The sequence below is a fragment of the Brienomyrus brachyistius genome, chromosome 20 (genome assembly GCF_023856365.1).
Source record: "Brienomyrus brachyistius isolate T26 chromosome 20, BBRACH_0.4, whole genome shotgun sequence".
In the NCBI taxonomy this organism is placed as follows: domain Eukaryota; kingdom Metazoa; phylum Chordata; class Actinopteri; order Osteoglossiformes; family Mormyridae; genus Brienomyrus; species Brienomyrus brachyistius.
The window spans coordinates 3,956,398-3,981,673 of record NC_064552.1 but is presented as its reverse complement, the minus strand read 5'-3'; the positions used below and the strand labels follow the sequence as shown (position 1 = coordinate 3,981,673).

Here is a 25,276-nt window from a genome sequence, read left to right as displayed (position 1 = left end):
CTGAGCTTTTGGTTGTTCACTCGAGGGAGAGTTCATCAGGGGTTCTGGGCAGTCTTAAACTCGTTTAATCTCTAAGATTCCCATTAAGAATTAAACGAGGGAAGGGATTAAGACTGAGTATATAAAGGGCTACCAGAGAGCAATTTAGCGCACCAGCAGGGTGCATCGCACTGACGCCGTCATATCGAAAGAACAAATGTGATTGTAATTGATGGAATCTCTCTGTTCAGTCTCTTGGTTACAGAGCGATGGTAACTGGGCGTCACAAAACAATAAACAGGAAAAAAATCAGTCAGACAGACAGTCTAAAATAGACATGAAATGATACCATTGCTGTTCCTTTTAGGTGAAGTGTTCCCTTCAAAGCCGGCTTTCCACTCTGTGGTACCTCCTCACCCATAACGTCTGTTAAAGTGGTTTAGGCCCAACAGTCGAAGCGGCGGCTTGAAGGTCCAGGCGTTCCCACTCTGCCCCCCCCCCCCCCCCTGGGAGAGCCCACCATGTTCTCATGGGGGCCCATGCAAACTCATTTAATGCTTTTAAGTGGGTTTTCCACACAGTACCTAAATACTGCTCGCTCTTTCCAGTACCGGTTGTTAGTATTGAAATTTAACATCTTTAACATTTCTTTCACTAATATTACTAGCATTTATTTTAAATTTATTCTTTGGTCGGGTGCTTCATTTAACAGTAATATTTCTCTTTTTCTTTGTGAGTCACACGTAAGCAAACTGTACACAAAATATACAAAAGTTTTAATTTTCTTTATATCACCAGCAGAACAAAGAAATGTACATTTTCACTAAAGCGTCGTCATGCTGACGTAAACGCTAGCCCAGTGGACACTTTGGAAAACTGTATATTTTCGCTGCCATTGTTGGTTATCATTTTGGTGACAAGTTTTGCGAACATAACTGTTTAAATTCCAAGGACTAACAGGAAAAGTGCATTATTTCATGTGAGTCGTCTGTAATTTTATATGGTATGACAGCACCCGCAAAACATAGCAGGAGACAATGACTTGTTTTGTGTTTTTTAAAAAAAAAAACAAAACACTTAAAACATGTACATGACAATACAAATGCAACAGTACATTTATTTAAAACTTATTCCTAATCTGACAAAAAATATGTATTTTTAATTAAAAACGCAAAGAATACTGTAATAAAGTCCAAGAGACAAAGCACCAGTTTCAGGGTGGATATCACAGATCTGTTTCTAAAGACACTACACATTTACCTAAAGAGGATTCTTTCAACAAGGACGGCAAGTTTCAAGTCCACTGCTATATATTAAAAATGTTTTTTCAAATATCCTTTGTAATAGTTCCTGAATAATTTAAAAATATCTTAGAATAATATTTAGAAGAAACATTTAAGAAAAAATGAGTAGACTGTTTAATCGGACCCAAACTTTTAAATTATGAGCTGTTTTAAATTAAACTGTTACCATTAAAACATCTGTCCCTGCAACTGCCATTAAGATCCCATTCCGGAATGTTATTTTGGCACCAGAATCCCGAAGATCCAATTGTCCTCAAGGCATGAGCCACTCAGTATGGCTCCCGTAAGCTGACAGTTTAGAAGTACCCATGCCCTTCTGTACCTTTTCTGACATCGTTACCTACCTACCATATGACCCTGCCATTACCCCCCCCCCCCACACACACACACACCCCTCCCCCCCAGCTTTCAGCTCTGCCCAGATTAGATGAAGTTATTAGAGATCTGAGCTTCGTGCTCGAAGAGGTCCTCAGACTCGGGGCTGTAGGCATCTCCTGGTGGGGACAGAAATGGTGAGTTTCAACAAGGCTGCCTACAGGGTTTAGGCTGAAATTCACTGCGACTTGGTCAGATCCGAGAGAGATGCAGCAGGCAAATAAACATGGTTCAACACTGCTGACGGTGTGGGACAGGAGGTCTGGGGAAGCATCCAAGCAAAGCAGTAGTGATGAGGAAAAGCACCTAGATTTCAATGTGAACATATCGGTGACCTACAAAATAACATCAGTACGTGGGAGACGGAATACTCCAGATGAAAGGTTACAATAAGCAGACAGGTTATCACGGCCGGGATCATGTGGGGAAAGGGGGCTTAGAGCAAAGAGAAAGGATGAGAGATGGGAATCAGGGGAGCCTGCAGTCTGAGCTGGACAGATGAATGACATCGTGATAAAAATGAACAAATAAAATGATTAAAACTAAAGCACCGACTCATCACTGCTACCTCCACAGAGCCCGGACTGATCTTCAGAGGAGCAAGTTTAGCAAGTTCGGCTAATGGCCAAGGCTGTGTGTGTGGGTGTGAGATGCGAGGGGGTACGCATCCGGCACTCACTGGTGTGACAGCTGTACAGAAAGACTCTCTGTCCGTCGTATCGGCAGCGGCAGCGCATCACGTTGTTCACGAAGTCAGATTCTGCCATGTCCAGCGAGGGATTAACCTCCACCTGCGGAAAGCCGGGCAGGAGAGAGACCCCAGTCAGCGGTGTGGTCCTCAACACTGCACGTATGTACTCAGAAAGTGTCAGGAAAATATGAGCCCTCCCCAGACTCTTCAGTAGACATTTATGGATGGCATTCTTTGTAAGTCCATCCCTAAAATAAAACGCATGGAAAACGAAGGACTTAAAAATTAAAATACTGCAGATGCTTGAGTAATTTAAAAAGGTTTTTACAACATTCAGGCAGGAAATGCATAAAAAAATCATGTGAGCATTCGTCCCCAAAAAAAAATCATAGGAAAAAAAATATCTCATCAAGAACAAAAGAAAGATGAATGTTACAGAAAAGCTTATTTTACTAGGGGCCTGTAGTATTGCTGGAAAGAGGTCCTGCTGTGTAACCGGGGACATCATCGCACTGAGTCATGGGCTGCACATCCCTCCAAATGGCCCCTTTAGCTTTTAGCTACGCCCTGTAATTCAGTGAGGTTCGCTATATAGCACGCTAAATGGTCGCTGTCTGAGACGCCCCAAAATCAGAACCGACAATAGCACAGCCCAGTAACACACCAACAGCCCCGGTGCCTAAGTAGGGCAGGGGCCAATTACAGTAGCCTTTCTAATTATGTTAGGATAAGGAGGTAACTCTGAGTCTGTTGTCATGGATATAACACTGCTGCCCGCCGTAAAATCAGCCGACTGCCTTTTAAATTAAAATGCTGCATCTGTATCTCCAAAGCAGTTTTCCATGTATCCATGGTTTTGGGCCTGTTTTATTAGGTCATACTGGATCCACATGACGCGAGTCCTGCATGCGGGCCCTGGTGATGTGCGCTGACGACATGTGCCACACACAGACGGCGGAGCAGCAGAACAGGAAACCTGGGGAACTGTCCTGCGTTCTTCCCCAAAAAGCTTTGAGTCAAGGCTTGTTACGCAGCGGCCGTTTTCTTTAAGCATTATCCGAAAGAGAGAAAACAGACGGCTCTATCAGACATGTGCCACACACAGACAGCGGAGCAGCAGAACAGGAAACCTGGGGAACTGTCCTGCGTTCTTCCCCAAAAAGCTTTGAGTCAAGGCTTGTTACGCAGCGGCCGTTTTCTTTAAGCATTATCCGAAAGAGAGAAAACAGACGGCTCTATCATACAAAGTGACACAGTTAAGAAAATTATGTCAGCTTTTAAATTCAATTAAATACAATTAACTTTTATATAGTGTGCCCCCCCCCAACATGGATGTCATGAAACAGTTAACAAAGATTCAGCAAGAAAATTACAGAGATTTCATTAAGGGTAGCATCAGAGGGAGCTATCACAGCAGTTAATGTTATACTAATTATATATATTTTTGAGACAGTGTAGAGAAATGACAGGATAATAAAAATAGACCAGAACTATGGTTGGTATAGGAGGAGAAAGAACAGGAGGGAGGTACCGCGGTATTTGTGGGGTGATAAAGATGATTTTACCAATTTCAGTACTGTACTTCTTAAGCGTTTTCTCAGTGGTGAAAATGACACAATGGCTGTAAACACACTTTCCATCTGCTTGTTTTTTCTCCAGAATGGTCTACGCCTTAATGAATGCAAATGATTCAGGCAGACTTTCCCTTCTTTAATTACAGCCTGCACCTTGGCTGTGGATCTCTGGGTCCCTGTGCGTCCTGCCTGCAAGTCCAGTGGCTTTACAATGGCCTCTGCTTCCAGACACAAAGCAGAGAATTTCATGTGCAGTAAATCACACTCTTCAAAATGAGACGAAAAGCGGAATCTAAATACCAGGTAAACAAACACCATTGTTCTGTTGTGTCTGACTCTTTTACTGTGTAGTCAACTCCTACTTGGGAAGTGACCTATTTAGCTCATGTCCTGACGTCAAGAACGGACGCCCAGTGACCTGCATGAACTCTGACCTGGAAGATGTAGTTCCCCGGCCTGACGTCTGTGATGTCGACCCACTGGCAGTCGATGTCGTGTCGGTACGTGTCCCAGCAGCCCGCCGTGACGCCCTGGTCACCCATATTATAGCAGGAGTACCGTTTCTGCAGTCCTGCACATCAAACCATCATAGCTTCTTCAGACTCGCACGTGTGACTGTTTATAGGAATCGTAAGAAGCTACTGAAAATGACGACTGCTGATAAAAGTAAAGATAATGATGTACCATCGGGACAGGTGGTGTCCTCCAAGCAGAAGCTGGCTTTGTGGCCCTCTGCGATTCTACTGCCGTTGAGGGTCAGGAGGTCATAGTGTGTAAACACCTCGATGCTGTGATAATGTCTGTAAACAGAGAAATTGGGCTCCCCATCAGCGCCCATCGCCACTAACCAGGCCCGTTTATATTTTGACAGTTCGAATATCACATCACATTTTTGCGGGGTCTCATGCAGAGTTTAACATGTGGGCCGTATTTGTGGGTCATACTTGTGGTCCCGCAAAGGGTGTCTTCAGTGTCATGTTTGTCCTGAAGGGTGTTCCTAAATACTTGCACCAACAGAAACGATCCTGTGCAAACTGCAATTCATCTTAAATGAGAACCAACAGCTACGCTGATACACAAACAAACGATAAGCGCTATAATCTTGCCACATCTTTCTTACTGAGAGAAACATGCGAGAGGGTGGTTGTGTGGTGGACAGAATCTGAGAAGACGCTTCTGATGAGCGTGGTTAGACTGATGGTAATAAGCAGGGGGTACTGGTCCTCGCAGCACCGCCACGCCCACCTGTGGCACTGGTGCCAGACCCAGGCCTCCCGGGAGGCGCGGGGTCGGAAGTCGGCGCGGCCCAAGTTGTGGATGCGGGAGGAGAAGCGCAGCAGGCGCCGGTGCCCGTAGGGCCACTGCATGCGGTGGGCGGAGGAGGACAGGCAGTTCTCCTCGTGGGCACAGGTGAGGAGGTGCAGAGGCCGGTCCTCCACATAAGCTGTCTCCTGTACAAGCTGGGCGTCTATCACCAGGTCAGGGGCCGCTATGGGGGTTGCGGGGGGGGGGGGGGGGGGGGGGCACTGATCATCATGAACGTTATCATCGATACATGACAAACAACAAATATAACCACAGCTATGTGCAATCTATGGCAGCAATATTCGACACAATGGTGGTGTGTAGCTCCATGGTTAGAATGCTGTAGGATGCCTGTTACTGGAAGGTTGCCGGTTCAAATCCCAGGATCAACACAGATCCACAATTGGATCTTAGAGTAAGACCCTTAATTCCCAATTGCTCCAATGATTTTCTTTCTAAAAAATCCACTGCTTTGGATAAAAATGTCTGCTAACTAAATAAAACGTACTATTATAAAAGCTTAGTTCTTACAGTGTCTTTGGGTTACCCTGAGTGTCTTCCACAATGAGCTACACTGTAAAGGGGGTGAGTGTAGGGAAATGTTTCGGCTGTGGAGGTATGAGGAGATGGGCCTGATGTTGGTGGGGCTACTCACTCTCCACACAGGTGACGCCCGCTGCCCTTGTCCCGCCACCCCGAGGGCAGTACACCTGGCTGTTCCTGCGACACTGCTGGATGGACAGCTCGGACCCCGTGCAGTGCGCCCCACTTAGAACCACGTCACTGGCACTGGGGTCCCCGGACCAGAACCATGTCTCCTGCACAGCAGTAAGCCAGAAGCCAAGGTTAACGTCTTGCTGATGTATCTTGTCGTTTACTCCGCCAACCGCGGTCAGATACCCTTAGCATCACATGACATCAACAGCACAAGCAGCTGTTGTGTTTTTAATGTTATTTAGCATAAAGAGGGCGCATTAGCGGCACCCACAGCTAATCCCACCAAAGATTAGCGACCAGCAGCACTAATAACTGCAGTCATTAGCAGTCCATAGCACGTAGCATAGCACAGTCTTTTTCCATATGTATTTGCCACAAGCATCTGAAAAGAAAAATTAAAACACCAACATTTTTTGGCCAATCCAAGCAACGAAAACCTATTTTAAGTTTGTTTTTCTTCCGACTCTTTCTTCTGCAGCGGTCACACGTTCTTTTTTGTAAAGCCTGCAATTACCCGTTTGGGAAATAACTCCGCACAAAAGAACAGCCTTCCAAAATATGAACACTAAGTGAACCTGTGAAACACTTCATGCAAATGGAGAGGACTGGGGAAAAATGAGACATTAGGGAATACATTTTTAAATATATGCAGCAATAATGATGTAATTTAGGCCAAACGCAGGCTATTACTAAACTGCTATTAGTAAGGAGTATTTAAATGCTGCTCATATCTATACTTCTGGGCAAATGAATCAAGTGAAAATAATCACCTTGAAACTGAATTTTTTTCGTTTTTTGTGCAGCCTAAACACAAAGGTTTTATACCATGTGTGACAGGTGTGATCAATTAACACACTATATCTTAAAATGTACCCAGCACCTCATAATCTGTCTGTAATTATCCAGTCCTTTGGGACCTAATGCAATGGAATTTCATCTCAGTCCACATTCATATGCCTCATAGTATGTAGACGCGTGGAAAAAGAACTGAGTCATGCAACTTAACTAAATGTTTTGCACCTGGTTTAGCAGAATAAAAACTTTAATTTTACACTATTTTACAGCCCATTCTAAGGCTGTCCTCAGTATTTTATAGTATTTGCATTGACCTCTCTCAGCGCTTGCTTAATCCAAAGTGATTTACACGTCATATTCAAAGGTTTTCTCGCAATAGCAGGTTTTCTGTTTACATCGGCGCTCCCACACGCCCACGCGGTGGCGGCCATGACACCCCGCTCACCTGATGAGCGCGTGACGCAAAGCCGAAGCCCAGCTGCCGGCACACCACCATGGCTTCGGTGAGGCCCCAGTTCTCGCTGCAGATGGCCCCCCAGCGCCGCCTACCACCCACATCCAGCAACACCTCCACACGGCCCTCAGCAGGCTCCCGGCCACCCACGAGGCGCACCTAGGTGGGGCAGCAGGGTAGGTCAGGGGTGGAGTCAGGATCAAAAGGGACGGAGTGGTTAGGTCAGGGGTGGGGTCAGGATCAAAAGGGGCGGAGTGGTTAGGTCAGGGGTGGGGTCAGGATCAAAAGGGGTGGAGTGGTTAGGTCAGGGGTGGGGTCAGGATCAAAAGGGGCAGAGTGGTTAGGTCAGGGGTGGGGTCAGGATCAAAAGGGGCGGAGTGGTTAGGTCAGGGGTGGAGTCAGGATCAAAGTGGGTAGAGTGGTAAGGTCAGGGGTGGAGTCAGGATCAAAAGGGGCGGAGTGGTTAGGTCAGGGGTGGAGTCAGGATCAAAGCGGGTAGAGTGGTTAGGTCAGGGGTGGAGTCAGGATCAAAAGGGGCGGAGTGGTTAGGTCAGGGGTTGAGTCAGAATCAAAGGGGGTGGAGTCATGATCAAAGGGGGTGGAGCCATATTTGAAGAGCACAAGGAAGGAAAGAAGAAAGAGAGCGAAAAGCAAGACAACATCGTAACACCCAGTGAATCTTTTTCATGGCTGATGATGGTCCACTGTGTAGGAATGGGCCTCACCGTGCTCTCCAGGCCCATCTTGGGCACATTGCAGCGGACCGCCGCATCCTGGGAGTGTTTACAGGTCCAGTAGGTGGCTTCTTGGTGCTGGCACTGCAAGATGGACTTCTCAGTGCCCGTGCACTGCACAGAGTTCATGTGTATGGGACCCGTCCCTGCAGGGGGAGTGCAGGCCGTCAGCCCGGTGCCTTGGCAGGCTCCTTTGTGCCAGATTTACACAGCTATCCATTTTACACTTAACTCACTCAAATGGTTCTTAAAGCACTTCATCTGCATCAATCAGAACGGCACAGAATCCTTCATTAAGAAACTTATTTCAGCATCTCATGCTTTTATCTCCTTTGATTAACAGCACTTAGGCAGCCCTCACCAATTAAGGACCGGTGCATCAACAGTTCACAGCATATTTTAATTTTCCAGATGGAATAATTTTTTCATTTTTAACTCTGTGCAGTGTCCTCATTTCTCCTTAAAACATAAATTCAGTTCAATCGAATTAATTTTTATTTGTATAGAGCATTTTTACAACACGGGGGCAGCATGGTGGTGCAGTGGTTAGCACTGTTGCCTCACACCGCTGGGACCCGGGTTCGAGTCTCCACCTGGATCACATGTGTGTGGAGTTTGCATGTTCTCCCCATGTCGTCGTGGGGTTTCCTCCGGGTACTCCGGTTTCCCCCCACAGTCCAAAAACACGTTGAGGCTAACTGGACTTGCTAAATTGCCCGTAGGTATGCATGTGTGAGTGAATGGTGTGTGAGTGTGCCCTGCGATGGGCTGGCCCCCCATCCTGGGTTGTTCCCTGCCTCGTGCCCATTGCTTCCGGGATAGCCTCCGGACCCCCCGTGACCCAGTAGGATAAGCGGTTTGGAAAATGGATGGATGGATTTTTACAACATTACATTGTCTCAAAGTGCATTACATTATCCCTGCCCAAAGCCCCTGGAGAGATAGCCAGGGGAGACAGTGGCACGAAAAACTCCCTAAAAAGACTCCAAGGGGGAGCCCATCTTCCAGGAGCCGGCAGAGGAAGTCAAATGAGCAAAATAAAGTGACATAACAGTAAGACTAACATCAATGATGACACATTCAATACAGTCTGAATACGCATGCATTTTCCAACCACTTATGCAATACTAGGCAGGGAAGAGCCTAGATTCCAGGAAGCAAGGGGGATCATTCACTACGGGCTATTTGGAGTCACCAGTTCACCTAACCGCATGTTTTTTGAACTGCAGAAGGAAACTAGAATACCAGGAGGAAACCCAAGCAAAACAGGGAGACCGTGCTAACTCAACACACACACTGAACCACCATAGTCATCTAAAATATACAGCACTAGACTACTGGTAATGCACTGCACAAGATAATTACATTTATACAGTCGGTCCTGCTACAACGAGATTAATGCGTTCCTGAAAAACCTTGTGTTCACTAAAACTGCATACTAAAATACAAATATTCAATGGGGAAAATAAGGTTAGGGGAATGCACAAAGCAAAACTTAGTAACTTACGCCTACAAAATGAATCAAATTAGAAAAAGAGTGGTACCAGTGGCTAAAAATGTAACTGTATGGCTTTTCAATAAGAAATAATGATAATAAATTATATCGTAAACATCTCCTAATGGTCTTATGAGTCTCATAAGAATTGCCTAGTAACTGCTTCAACCGAACATGCTGAACCCTCTGACTTGTGGATTGCCTAGAGTCGGGAGTAGTGAAGGCCAAAACAACGCTAAATGAACCATTTGCTGTATTTTCTTACCCCACTAGATGGTGCTCTTGGTTTGCTTTGGGGCATGTTTTGAGCAGTTTTTTGAACAGTGAGCACCATCTAATGGGGCCAGAAAATACAGCAAATGGTTCGTGAAGCGTCGTTTTGGCCATCATTAGTCAGGAGTAGTGGACCACAACCGCCATGCACCCAGGCATGCACACAGCACAAATACAACAGATTACGGTATGCAGAGGGGCAAATCAACATGGCTACAGACAGTCTGCATAAAAAGCAAACAAATAAAAGCAAGTGAAATAAAAATACCATTACTATGTTTGTATATGACAATTTGTCAAAAACTTTTTGATTTTTAAAATCTAAGACTTTGACCTATGCAATACTTAATTAAACAAAAATTTCAATTTGTTTAGATTTGAAAACCGGTTTGACCAATTCAATGAAAATAACTGGTTCAAAAGAATGATTTGTTCATAAACTGGACATCACTATCGTTCACTCGTACAGCTGTTTTTGTGTGCAAGTAGTGTTTGTTAAAGACTACATGGCTTTGTAATTTGCATGGTGACCCTTTCACTAAAAATTGCACAAATACAAATGCATTTCCACATTGTATTGGACTTGGGTACCAATAAATCAGTTAGAACAGATTCAAAGTGTGATATTACGCATTGTAGCATGGCTGACTGTACATAATAATGCAAGTGTAATGACATATACTGTAAATACACAATAAACTGAAATGATTGAAAATATATTGTGTTGATTGAGAATTCACTTTCAAACATATCTCAACATGTATAACCCTCAGATAATGGAGTGACGAGGGAGGGGGTCGATGGGAAGTCTGCACTGGGAGACCAATCACATCGCGATGAATGCAACATGAATGCACTTCGAAATGGCATTTTTCTAGACAGACATGCCAGCTGTTCCCAGCTTTTACAGACAATGACAAGACTGGGATCGACTTCTAGGGTCAAAGACACTTGTCATTAAGTGGAATGCAAAGGAGACCACGGCTCCACAGGGGGGTGCATCCAGAGGTAAAAGACCGGGAAGAAAATCTGCGGCCCACAGAAGAAAAGAAGCAGAAAGCCGCAGAGTGACAGGGAAAGTCCCAGAAGAACAGAAAGCCCTGGGAAGCTCATCCTCTGATTCTTCCCTACTTGTCAGTTGTGTTATTGATATAACCCACTGACAGACAATGTTAACCTAAATGCATTGGCTGCAGGGAGGATCGCTGGTCTAAATCGACCAAGCCTTGATACTTTTAATGTGGAGTGAGGAGCCACAAGCAAGGGGTTGCTACGTCACTGACAGAATGATACCGAGACTCGCAAAACCAAGGCCCTAAAAATGAAAATGGCAACTCTCTGCCCTCTGTAATTTTTCTGGCATCCGAGGACATGATGGATCATCTCAGCAAGTTATTTTAGCTCTCTGCAAATAAGAAAATAATAGCTGGCGGGAGGGCTTAATGTTTTGGGTGCAGTTTTCTGATGGACCTTGTGCTGACCTCTAATGGACTTAGGAAGAACTACTGTTAATTTATTTTAAATTAAATTGGACATATGTTTCCGTTACCTGGCTACCAGTAGACTCTAACAACCTTCAATAACCTCTGACCTTGCAGCAGGAATAAGGAAGAGGAAACCCATGTCGTATGGCTCTCCTCACACAATCCTCAGAATAGCAGTTAGGCTAATTGAGTCAGACCCTTTTAATAATAACGAGTTTTATTTACAAACTGTTTAAACTGTGAGGAAGTGCAGTCCAGTGTGTAGATGCTGTCACACAGCACCCATAGTGAAAGCATTTCTAAATGGCAGTGTTCTCTAATCCTCACTTCAACATGGCTGAGGACAAACGCATCTGTTAAACAAACCAGGCATCGACAGAACCAAGCTCATTATCAGGATTCAGATCAGCACAGCACGTGTTCGCTATGACTGCCTTTGATCTACAGGCTAATAAGTGCCTTCACTAACTGCTGTGTGTTTAACAGCCTGCATTGCCACAGGAAAAAGTTACATTCCTTAACACATACACAGGATCTCGGCTCCTTTCACTTTTCTTGAGGGGTTCATCAGCTAAACCAAACAAAAGGCTTTTTGGGCAAAGATGGCGAAACATCCCAAGCTCATCCAGATCCACAGGAAACGCCAGCGGGTTCCAGCAATTACGGCTGGTTCTGAGAAAAGTGCCAAGTAACTACAGAAAAACTTCTCAGAACTTATTGGGACTTCAGTCATGTACTTTACTACATAAATGAAAATCGCACAAATGGACTCTGTTTGGACAACCATCCAAAATAACTTTATGGTTAAACATTACATGATTATTCACTTCTTAACTTCTATAATGAAGTATAATTAAGCAGACATAGCCTGATACCATTCACTTTCTGCTGCATATATGGGTATGAATATCTGTTTACAGTACAGATAACATCTCTGATGAGATTCATTCATGAATGATTATACAGGGATGAGAAATCAGACCAAAGAATGGGCTTCATCTATACAAGTTGTTCCACACAGCCTTTCCATGTGAACGCTTGGTGCTGTAATGCTAAATACAAAATTTGACACATCAACGGTTCCCACTGAGCATGACCCACCATGGGTATTTGTTTTTCATTGTTAAAGATTAAGGACTGAGAGGAGACCAATGGCAGGCTTTGCCAAAGCATGACCAGCCAATCACTGATGAGTCTTTTTTCACATCTGGTGACAGTGAAAATAATTGTTTTTTTTTTTTTTTTTTTACCTGTTCAAAGTCTCATTTTTGTAGGGATATTTTTCACCCTCAAGCCTTGTTTTACCACATTCAGACTATCTATTGAGCTGGATGGATAATATTTAATCATGCCCAGAAGATTAGAAGAATGTAGTCACTTCCCATAAGAATCAGTCAAACACTGTTCTTGATTATGAATGTAATCTCTCATTGCCATAGCAACCAGACACCACTAATGCTTCCCAGGGGTTCAACTGAAATATTTGCTATAAATGAAACACAAATGACAAAATGCCAAACATGCAAAATCAGAAACTGAAAATACCCGACCATTAAAATATATGTACACCTTCCAGCTCACTGCCACTGCAACCCGCAGTGGCGACTCCACAGAAATACCTCACTATCCTCATGGAAAGTAAGAAATCAGGGTGAATCCCTGGGCACGGTGACACAGGAGCACACAGCAGGAGCGCCTCACCTTGGCCCAGATGTGCCCTGTTAAGTGCCTGGCGTGCTGTGCCAAAGCCAAGCTCCCGACACACCACGCTGGCGTCCGGCAGGTCCCACAGGTGGTCACACACTGTACCCCACTTCCCCTCGCGCAGAACCTCCACGCGCCCCTCGCCCAGACGGGGTCCAGCCTTCAGTCGCACCACACCCTGGAACGACACAGATGACATCACAAATGGGAAACGCACATATACTCAGTGTAACTCACACGGAGCAACAAATTCAAGCATAACAGTCATCCGCAAATTCCTTGGCCAGTGTGCTTCCTCAGTCATAGCTGCATGATAACTACGAATCGGATTCTTTAAAAGGCGGTGAGACAGTTTATCAATTTTATGTATGTATTGTGATTTCTGTAATAAAAGTCCCTTAAATTCACATCTTATTCCACAGGCATAAATACATACACCAAAGAGGCCTGAAACTGGAGTTAAAACTGAAGTGGCGACAAAGAAAAGAGTTGTTTTTTAAAAAAAAAAAAAAAACATGTTTTGAGCCTTTGAAACCCTGTAAAAATGTGCTTAACATGTGTGGTCCAACTTTCCATGCATTTAATCCCAAAGAAGAGAGGGTTCTGTTCAGCGTGCTTTTTAAAGTTTTGCAATGGTTTTCAAACTGCTTAATTGCAATGTACCATTCTGGAAATAGTCCATCCAGAAGGATACACCAGTACTGGTCATTCTGACTGAACATAACAGACAGAGCAAAAAGGAGGCCAGTAAGCACTCACCTGATTGGTGTGGGGCACCCATGATGTGCTCTCATAGGAGGAGGCCAATAAGCACTCACCTGATTGGTGTGGGGCACCCATGATGTGCTGTCATAAGAGGAGGCCAAATTGGCAAACTGGGCCCCTGGGACACAGCGAGTCACAGCGAACATGCCGCCTTCGCAGGGAACCTCGCTGTGGGGGATGGAGAGCAGTGCACGGCACTGCTCCAGGCTGCTCTCTGTGCCCTGACAGAGCACCTTCTCAACCCAGGAGGTCTTCTTGCTGACCTGGGAGCCCAGCCTGCAGGAAGCAGCCAAGGTATCAGACTTGAAGACAAAACATTGTGGGTGTAAAGTATTACCTTTAAATAATAGTACATATTTAAGTGTGAAATAAAGGACAGAGTTGCAAGCTATGGGTAAAAATGTCTGCAGCAACATATTGCATGAATTTTCCTAGACTTTATGTGAAACAATCTTTGAATTAAATTAATAGCCATAATATTACCACTAAATTACGTTGCCTTTTTGAAAAAACATTCAGCTGCCAATTCTTCTCTGTCATATATTTTTAAGACAGTTCTTCACCCTCACCTGTCAGATGGATCAGCCATCATTGTGTCCCATGCTTTCCTGAAATACACAAATAGGGAAGGTCATTGCATTGATTCAGGGAAAATCTTTTGCTGTACCAATGTGAACATAACTGATATATCATCACTGGACAAGGGGAAACAAATCCCGACTGCCACACATTTACCAACCACATTTCCTCAAGATCGTTTCCTCATTTAAAGGTTGTTCATTGGCTTTGCACTTGAAAACAGGCAGCAGTTTGGATGGGTAGTTTACTGGGCTGCAGGTCGTGAGGCACGACTTAAGCCGAAACAGACCAGCGTACGTCAGTGATTAATCCTGAATTCAAGTATCAGTTACATAAATAATTTATAACAGGCAAGAGACTTAAAAAACAGATATAAAGTCAATAACTTGTAATATAATAAACATTGACAATGAATCAGTTTTATTTATACAGAATAAAGAAGCAAATAACATTTTTATTGCAAAAATTTAAGTGAGAATACAAGAAAAAACGTTTGGGGAAAACCATAATTACTGCTTGGTAAGTGATCAAAAACGATTCACCAAGGTGAAAGTTATGTCTGTAAGTGTGCAAATCCCAAATACAGTCTGTGTGGACATTAAAATCATCTCTAAATCCCATCAAAGCACACCTTGATTGAGGTACATAAACAACTGTGTGACCTCAGAAAATATCCAAAATGCTACACAGTACAAGTGCATGCAATAAAATGTCAGTCTTGTACCTCAACGCAGGTAGCATATGACTGGGAGCCCCTCCACTCAGTGTTTGCCACGTTACAGACAGCTGGCAAATAAACAGCCGATAAATCATTCGGGATGCAAAACAAGCAAAAATGTTGGTGCAGCTCTGTGGCCACAAACCAGGAGCAGCCGAAGGTCTCAATGTTCCCTTTGTGGAGCCAAGTCGGACTCTCCATGCATGGCCACCTCGGGATATTTCTGCCTCACATTTAGGGAAGCTGTCTAGCCAAAGTGAACACATTTGGAATCACCATCGAGATGTAAATCATACAAACATCACCTGTGGGTGGAGAAGCACCTCGACCAAGCAAGGCGGACACTGCTCTAACTACACATAAAAAAGGCATTTTCAGCCATTCCCCGGGCTAATGCTTTTATCCAAGACAGAACATTTGAGGGTCGGGAAACTGCAGCAGATGAAGAAATGTATGCGTTAAGAGTCACATCTGATTTTCATGAATTTTCATGTACCTACTGCTACTCAGGTAGATCTAAACTCAATGTGTAAAAACACCTGCTACACGAGCTATTGTCTGTAGCGAGGTAAGAATACTATGTTATGACTATATTAATGTATATTAATGGCACCTTAGAATGCGACCCGCTCACAATCCCTCAGGAACAAGGCCGACAACGACCTGCTGCGCCAGTGTGTTCCACAAAAAAGTAAATATTAAAAAATGGTACCGAATTTGAAACAGCCAGGATTTGGGGCATGCTGTTGATGGTCTACCCTTGACTAAGGTATATAAACTAAAACACAGACTCCAAAAAGTAAGCCAGTTTGTGAAGGAGGAAGTATTTTTATTGACCACAGTGAATGTCTGCCATTCAAGGACTAACGCAGCTGCCAAATCCATCCGATTAAAGGGCCCTGCCTCTTTTTTGTTCCATCTGGTGTCTCAGGAATCCGCGGTACGTGTTAATGTGGGCCGGCCATAACAGTGAATGCCGCACACTTCGTACGCTCGAGGCTGTCTTGGCCTTCGCTTGGTTCCTCCTCCCGTGAGGGAACCCGAGAAGAAGCTCTACAGTTAGACTCGGAGCTTCTGCGGTTCATTAATATGAATGGAGGAGCTGAATTTAGCCACTGGTCTTGGGAATGACTTGCTTTAATACGTCTGCCACGTGGCACTGCAGTGGTACTGTCATGGCCGAGCCCAGACAACATTTTTTTTTGGATCAGAAAAACCAGCTAATAAAAACATATTTGTCTGAAACCTGTGGTGTTATTGCAACTACCCTACATTTCAAGATACTAATACGGATGTCCAAGACAAATAAATAGGGCTCACAGACCTAAAGAGAGCAAGACCTTGTCTGCAAATCAGCTGACTACTGGCAGTTAATGGGATGTTCCATGTAGCAAGTAATTCTTCAGTCTGTGTTCTACTCGGGCTCAGTGAGACTGTGAAACATCAGTCATAATCTGTATGCAGATAAAATACAGCCAATGTTATTTTTATAAAAGAGAAACCCTGATGCATTTTCACCTTCATCAGGTTATCAACTTAAAAATACTATGTTAAATAGTACATTAAATATTATTTAAGACGCAAGGTGCTACATGATGCTCCTCAGACAAATGAACCACTGGCTTTTCAAAATGAAATGAATGACCTTCCCCCACACCAGCCCCAGCACCTAGACAGTTTCACACTAAGCATCACGCTTATGCTGACAAACAGCCGCTTAACTCACACCAGCTAATTATCAACTTCTGTGGCAAGTTACCACAAGGCAAGTCACTGGAGGGATTCCGAGAAAAACATTCCTGCATCGCAGAACCAAGTGCTTTCACTTTATTCAACGGCAAAATCTTTTTCATGGCTGACACCTCTGTGAACCAAATGTATAACACTCACAGATGGGTCATTTTTTAAAGACAAGCAACTATGGGATTAGTGTATCCCAAGTGAGGTCCTCACACAGCCAAAATTCAAATATGTAAGTACTAGGCCACAAAACCATCAAGGGGATTGATCATATGGCAGAAGAGTTGCTTCAGTGACACTAACATCTTTCACACTTGCTTCCTGTGGTGACAGATGTTTCAGGGTCAATGACACCAATGAGAATCAGTTTTACCAACTTAGGATGCTATTGCCAGTTTAGTTAAGAGCATTTAATTATGCAAAAGTCACTTCTAAAATGCACTACAACGATCACAGTTCATGTGGTCAACATCCACAGACATGATCCATATCACATCCCTGCTTATTTCAACTTTCTGAGATGACTCAGGATGTGAATCAGATCTGACCTTTGCTGCAGAGATCAAAAGGTGTGCTAGCACAAAAAGGCTCGTGTCCACCGATTTAAATCTGAGAATGACACGTCTTCGAAACAACTATTCAGGAGAGATGATTCTTGGCTCAGCAAAGTGACCCGTCAAACGTGATACGTGCCTCCTAAAAATGAACATATTCAAGATAAAGTCATCTACTCATACTTTGCTTCAAAATAAGCTAGATTTAAAAAAAAAATAAAACAGTGGCTCGAACAGAGAAGAGAGTATTTTAATCACCTCTGGTGAGACTTGCTGACACTGCAGGGCGTTGTTCAAAAACACAAAAAAAAGCTTCCAAGGCCTCAGTCTTCCTTAAACATATAATTACATGATGTATAGGCTATTCAAGAGACCTGATTGGATGCAACAGCAGCCCATGCTTAGAAGGCGGAACAGAAGAACGTGCGTCTCCACATGAACGCTAGTCGTGATGCAAAACTGACAATCTTCACCTCATTCTAGGCTATTCTGATCCTAGTTATGCCTGAAGCAAAAGAAGCTTAAATGGTGCAATTTAAGCAATGGGATGCAGGCCCCGCTTTGTGTATGTGTGACGGTGTGTTTGGGAGTGATTCTTTCACTCCAAAGTGAAATGGCAGGAACTGCTTAAACCCGACGTCCTCATAATCAAAGTGTGAACTTCAGAAGAAGTCCAATGATCTGGCTGTGTACAGGCGACATCTGTTGTTCTGTGACTGGAGATCCTTGCAGCTTTTAAGAATGAGAAATGCATTTCATCCAGACACAATGTGATGACTGCTGCTCAATAATTATTTCTGAGGTAGTGAAGTGGTTTAAGGGGTAAATCATGGAAAAGTCAAAGCTTAGTTTTATGCTTAAAAGATTTTTTGTATTTTTTGACAGTCTAGCACTCATTGATCAAAAGTACTGAGCAGAAGGAAAAAGCATGTAAATGAAAGGAAATAAGGAGTATAAACTCCTTAAAATGTATTCAAAATATGTCACTGACCTAATTTTGGGACTATCGGTGTACAGATTTTCTGCGCAATCCTCGAACATTTGTGGCCAAACCACTTCCCCATTTTAAATCACCTGTGTCCAGACCAGCATTGTTTTTATTCACCCACAGAACACTGTCAGCATCGAACCGAGTGTCTGACAGAGAGGAAAGAAAGCTGAAGTAGAAAAGCAAGAAAGTCAAAGAGGAAGAAAAGGAGAGAGGAAAAGGGCATGTGCCCAGTGAGGCCAAATAAAACGTAAAATAAGTGTGCCATTAAGGCCTTCTGGATGGGGGGGGGGGGGACACCGCTAATTTTAAACTGCAAATGCTTCACTCGGGCCACTAAAAATAGCCGTCTGACTGTTAGGCACTGCAGTACGGCTGGACAGCCACGGCAGCTCATGCAGACATACAGACATTTCATACAAAAACACACACATCTACAAAGACGTCAGTCAGTGTCGGTGTCATTCATGTTCACACAAACATATCTTTATACGCATACAGACACTCAAAGATACTCATGCTGACATATATACACATTTACACAAGCCCAGATGCAAAAACAGAAAGGCAGACACACAAATAATCCGTATCCACCAGTCAACTCTAACTCTGAATAGGAGGGAAAAGCAAAACAAATAACTTCTTTTTAAATGTGGTTCTGACATCGCACCATATTCTGCTTAAAGATGAATAACATCATTAGCATCCACCTCATGAACCATGAGTGGATTGGGCTTACCTGTACATGTTGACGTTGTGCTGCTCCGCCGCAGGGAATCCCAGCATCCCGCAGACTACTTGACTGGCACTGAGGTCCCATCCAAGGTCACAAACATACCTCCAATTCCCATTGTACATCACTTCCACCGCACCCTCCGTAACCAGCGCGTAACCCCTGGTCGCTGGCACGACGGGCCGCACACGTACCTCTTCAAAATTCACATACGTGGAAGCCTGAGGGGGAAGAAGATGACCAGATATTCACTGTGGTATTCCCATATTCCTAAGGTATCACTCCTGGAACATCATGCCCATGTTTTGCGTGCATCCAACCAATGCTCCCCTGCTAGGCCTTAACTGACAAACATTACAGACTTCTGACTGAAACGCGGTTAGTGTCATGCAGTGTTTTAATCGATCACTTTCATCCAAGTGACTTCATTCTGACCTTAATACATCTGAATTCTTATTGGTGCAATTCAGATTAACTGCCTTGTCCAAAAGGTTCCACAACACAAACCTCCTTGGAACTTCTCCATACATCCTAATGGGAGTCACAAGTCTGGCTCCCTACTCACCACTGAAGCTGCTTCCTTAAACTGTCACCTTTGACAGTATGAAACCTTACAGGAATCCAAACCAGGAAAGTGTTTTACCTACATCCTGTAACCGTCAAAGAAGGTTTTCGATATTGTATCTCCATCTAGTAATCTGACAGACATTTTCATTTGGCCATCAGCCAGATACTTTCACTTACAAGCCATGTCTACACATGTGACCAAATGCATTCACTTTGCACCCTCAGCGTACCCTGAAACCCAAGGGCAAGGCCTGGTACAAATCTGAATCCCAACACAAACATGCTGTTTGACTCCAATCTCTTGTACATACAGTCATGATCAGATTTCTTTCCCCGCATCTTGATTGTATAAATTGTTGTTTCTCAAACGTTTTGCACCAAGATCCAATTTTTACCAGGCCAGTTCAATCATGACCCTATATCAAGTATAGATTTATATTATCGCTAAGAAGAAGTGCATCGTGCACTCTGTAATTTATGCTAATCAACACCTATTGCACAACTCTTATTGGATTTGCCAGTGAATTTTAAATTAAGCATCTGTGGTTTGGCTTCTTGGATTGGTTATCACTAGTTTTGCATTAAGCAGCAGCCGACCCAAGACCGATTTATATAAGTTAATTCTAGGACCGGGGCTGGGAAATCTGATCGTGGATCAACATAGGAGCTTGCTGATTTTCAAATTCTTATATTTCCAACTCTGCGCCGCGACCCTTTCAGAACTTGCCGCGACCCAATATGGGACGTGACCCATGGGTGGAGAATTTCTGGTTTAAACAAAACTTTTGTCTGGAATCACTCCAGCCACAAAAACAGTCAATTGTGTATTTACAGGTGTGAGTTTAGGAATACAGGAAAAAATGAGGGAAGATAAATGAAAGAATTTACTCTTCAACAATCACAAACTAACAAACTATAAACTAATGGGATTCCTTCCAAAAAATAGCATCATCAGTCTTGGGAGTGTGGGTGTGTGCATGTTGGTTTGCATGAGTTAATGTGTCATTATATATGTAATGAGTGTGTGAATAACTCTCTAGTGGCTAGTAGGTCTGGTCTGACAATATTTAAAAGTATCCTATTTTAAAACCACAGACTGGGCAACAAACTAACCAACAGTAGAAATGGAAGCAGAACCCTATGATTCCTTACCGAATCATACTGGCTGCTGTATCTCTCCGGTGCATGTCTGCTTACTGGCTCAGGCCGATTTTCCTCTACATGCGTGACTGCATTGCTGGGCCTTTGCGCAGCAGCACTCCCAAGACCTGTGGGAATCTGGTGCCCACGTGGGACCGTGTTCCCATTGCTACGCTGTAGGTGGATCACATGTCCACGGGGTTGGGCTGGCCGGCGCCCCTGCCGTGGCGTGTTCAGGTTCCGCAGCAGGGCGATCTCATGACCCCGTCGAGTCTGTCTCGTGCGCTCTGGTGGAGGAGGGGGGATCGTGCGTTCTGGCTCAGGGGGAGCAGGACTCACACGTTGGATGGCATTACCTGACCAGGGAGATGCTGAGTTCATCCGTTCCGATCGTGGAGATGACGTGTACGCATCCTCCATCCAAGGAGAGTTCACTTGTTCAGAGTGTGGAAAAGATGACTCAGCATTCTCTGACCATGAGGAAAGTGAATTGAAGTGCTCAGATGGTGGAGATGGAGAAAAGGCATGCTCTGTCCAAGGGGACAGTGAGTTCACATTTTCTATCCGTGAAGATGCTGAGTTCACACGCTCAGGCTCAGGCCTGTGTTGCGGGGGGCCGGACCTTCTCTGAGGACTGCAGATCACACCGAGGTCCTCAGCATGTGTGCAGTCGTTGACTCCCCAGCCATTAAACTGGCAGTTCGCTATTGATGTTTCTGTACCAGTGCAGCGAACGTTATCCATCCAAATCGGACCTGATAAGGGACACAGCAAATTCCTATAATGAGACACTAAGTTATTGGCCTGCTTTGCTGTTTAAAAATCAAGGAGGAGGAGGTTTACCAGCACCCAAGCTAATAAAATACCTCTCAAAAAACATTTTGGCCAGTTTATATCTATGCATATTATTCGGCTTTAAGGACTAGGAAGGGGTGATCAATTTGCTTCCCTAGAAATGCATAAAATTGAGCAAATTACATTTTATTGAAAAACTGACTGACAAGGGGGATGTTATAGAGACCAATAAATAATGTTCAATGTAGTTTTTGCAATATGCCTCTTAGAGGATCCAAATTCAGAAATTATGATTATATGTGATAAAGAGGTTATAAAAACGTACAGCTGGTATGTGCTAGTGCAAATAAGTCATGACTTTCCTTGAGATATAGTAAAGCCTATATTATTGGGTTTAAAATAGAGCAAGCTTAAACTTTAAAAGGAAATGATGCTCACCTCGCCCTTGTCCAAACTTGGCACTGTGCGCCCACGTGATACCGCGCCGGAAGCCGAGCTCGCGGCAAATCACGTTGGTCAGCTTAATGTCAACCTCATCGTCGCAGACGGTGCCCCATGCATTGTTGTAGAAGACCTCAATGCGGCCTTGGTTCGGTTTCCTCCCGACGCCACTGCCGGCCAGGCGTACTTTAAAGGCCGGCGGGAGTCCGTGCGCCAATTGGAGCAGCACATGGCTCACGAAGAGGAAAAGCACCAACATGGCGTTTCTGTTGTGAAGCGAAAATCACAGACCCGGTCTGGTGAGAACGGCAGACACATAAACCTCTGTACAGAAAGGGTTGCGTTATATTTTTAACCTACAATTTAATTCAGAGCGCCTTATGAGTTTTGCATATTCTGTCGGAGGCTAGGCAGGTCATAATTGGGGGGTTACGTATACAATTCAGTGTAACTTCCTAACGGTTTTCCCGCGAGACTCGCACGTGCAGGTCTTGATAAATTTCCCCGAAATTCTCTCTTGTTCATTATATTTCCCTTTGCGTAGGGAAATTTGTGGAACAATTTCCACTCTTTGTATATTTTAACTTTCCGTGTTCTTTTTTTCTCACTAAGGTATTGCGATTATGTAGAAGAAGAAATGAAGGGATACGGTTTAGAGTTTTTGAGAAAACATTAATTAGATAAAGTATATATATAATTTGGTCTGCGTTGTGATTACCCAGAGAACAACAGTGACCCCCACTGGAGAGGAACATCTAACGCTAGTTCAGGGACTAGGTTGAAACCGAGTAATTAACGTTAGCCGGTAAACTAGTCGAGATTTACGTTATTATTATATACGTATAATTTATTAAACGTATTTAAGCTCATGATGTTCAAAAGCTTATAATAAGTTTAATACTTTAAATAAATTTGATGCTGTTGCTATATTGGCTCATATATTTAAATGCATTTTTGACTTGGATGCGTGGATAGCATATTACAACTGTACGTGAAAAATAAGTAAGCTGCTACAACGGAAAAAACGAAAAATGATACAAAATACCTTAAAGCAACCTGTATTACATAGGACTCAGTCCACACGGTAATACCTATACGCTGCTCGTTCTCAGGCAAGCTGATAGCGATTTTAAAAATGCCGGTCCTCTTTGGATATATGCGACTTAGGTGTCATAAGTAAAAATCTCCCTCATTAGGGTAAAACGTAATTTCTTGTTCGAAATTAATATTTTTGATCAACCTTGTTTCTCTTGGATTTTGTCGGATTAATCAAAAATCGTGCATTTTCGCGTGATTTTTAAAGATGTTCTTATTTTGTATTTTATAGCATCAGTAAGATAACTGCAAAATGAGTACTCTGATACTTTAATTCCTCCTTTGCAAGTGCTGCTATTTGTGCTGGAGTACTCATTCTGTCATCTTCCTCTTAACCAATTAAACCAATTCAATTGAAATCGACACAGAAGTTGCCAGAACCTGAAAGAACTCTCATAAATTTTCAAGATCCTCTGTTTTGCGTAGACCATGCAGAATTAATAACTCATGCAGAATCATCATTATAGTGAGCAGACAAGTACAAAAAATACACATATTTCATATCCAGTGGTATACTACTGTAGGAGTAAACTACTAAATGAGCAGAATGGGTCAGTAAAGCAAAGAATAGTCTCATGGCAGCAGTTAAAGTGGGAGACTCACCCACCTGACAGCCAGCTTTGTCTCTATGTGTGGCTCCCTTGGAGAGAAGGAGAAAATGAAGGAGGGTGATAAGCTGAGATCTTTGGTCTAGACTGGCCCTCTCCTCCAATCCCTCCCTTCTCTGTTCCCTCCTTCCTTATGTCCCTTTCTCCTTCCCTCCCACTTTGGCCTTTGTCAGAAGGCTCACACATCGACATTATGAGTGCTTCATTGTCAACCGTAGCCTGCAGCTTTTTGTATTCTTTTTTGGTGGGAATCATCAGACATCCCTCCTGTTGGGTGCCAGTTTCTGTGTTAGTCATACACCTGTTGCATGGAATGAATACTTTATTGAACTGTACTGCCTGCTACTTGCAACTGAGATGTAAAATACATGATTTGATTATTTATACCAAGAACAGTAGTTTTGATGGAGCTCCAGAAGAAAGCAAGTTCTTTTGGTTGATCATCATTAATTTGGTGAGACCACTTCATCAGTCATTTCTAAATCACCCATAGTGTGTGAGTTTGTGTGTGTATTTTTCTGCCTTGAGATGGAGTGGCATTTCATAGACTGGCATTCCCTGCTTCGTGTGCTATGCTGCCTAGGATGAGATTCATACCCAAAAATCTATCTTTTTCTGGAGTGAGATTCTAAAGGACACAGCACCCAGCTAAACAGCCATTTGTCTACTATTTATTTGTATAAGAGTCTGGCTCTAGTTTTTGTTTATCTGCAAAAGGACGGGTAAGTGTTCCATCAGAGAGCTCTAATCAATACAAACCTCGCTGGTTGAATAAAGGCATCAGCTAAACATACCACAACCGCCACTACTTCTGGTTATATGACAAAGTGTGATCTAAACGTTCACCAGTTCACAATCTAAATAAACTAGTAAATTTGCAGTGTATTTTTCTATACATGAAAGACCTAACCTCATGGAGAAATTATATTCAAATATACATTTTATTTTCACGTCCTCTGGCACACAGGCCATTTGTCTTCAAACCTCACATCCAAGTTTCCTTGCTCCATGGCAACCCTGTAAAGCATTCCAGTAAAGAGGAGAATGAAGAACTCTGCAGATATGAAAGAAAAAAAGACTAAATAGCTCACGCTCCGTGATGAGGCATGCGTGACAAAGAACTAACGACAAGTCTGTGCAGCACAAGGGATGTGTGTAATTGTTACCAACATCCATCCCATGCTCATGAACATATCAGGATGGTTGATGTGAAAGATGGCCCCTTTAAGAGAATAACGTCGGCACAAGTCTGTAATCACACACTGGGATCCCCCAGCTTTGCCTGTACCCACAATTTGTGGTGACATAAAATAAGTATGTTTTCCAACAATAACAGCAGCGTTTGAAACTGTGGAAGCTACCCTGTTTTTGTTTAAAGTGCTTCATAATAGATGCAGCCATGACTTTCTCCCAAAAATAGACCCAGATCAATGCATTTTACATTATCCTAAGATATAATAAAACATAGGATTTTTTTTAAATCTCCAATTTCTACCATTTATACTTTGTGATATTGAGCAAATTTAATTCTTAAAGCACGCACTACATATGGAGGCTGAATCGCTGAACTTCCCACTATTTATTTGTTTAGTGTGTTTCTCGGTGTTTCAAGTGTGATGTTTTTCTAGTTCAACTTGTGGTGGTTTTACAAAAAACAGAGACATGCTTT

The 25,276-nt window shown here is 43.4% G+C and overlaps 1 protein-coding gene across 3 annotated transcripts; it reads right to left on the bottom strand.

The window, feature by feature from the left end:
* Nucleotides 1–1,076: 1,076 nt before the first annotated feature.
* LOC125715960 (lysyl oxidase homolog 4-like) lies at nt 1,077–23,722 on the bottom strand. Of its 3 annotated transcripts, none has more exons than XM_048988124.1 (15): nt 23,607–23,722; nt 21,902–22,170; nt 20,681–21,423; nt 18,968–19,182; nt 14,219–14,257; nt 13,703–13,925; nt 12,882–13,062; nt 7,920–8,074; nt 7,186–7,353; nt 5,884–6,046; nt 5,169–5,412; nt 4,608–4,723; nt 4,358–4,494; nt 2,338–2,449; nt 1,077–1,777 (listed from the first exon to the last, which is right to left on the bottom strand). In XM_048988124.1, exons 2-15 carry the CDS (start codon nt 22,161–22,163, stop codon nt 1,707–1,709), a joined length of 2,829 nt encoding a protein of 942 aa, XP_048844081.1. In that variant the 5' UTR covers nt 22,164–22,170; nt 23,607–23,722; the 3' UTR covers nt 1,077–1,706. The 3 variants fall into 3 exon arrangements, with proteins under 3 accessions (XP_048844081.1, XP_048844083.1, XP_048844082.1); XM_048988126.1 differs by having other exon boundaries at nt 23,603–23,625; XM_048988125.1 differs by lacking the exon at nt 23,607–23,722 and adding an exon at nt 22,265–22,384.
* Nucleotides 23,723–25,276: the final 1,554 nt, after the last annotated feature.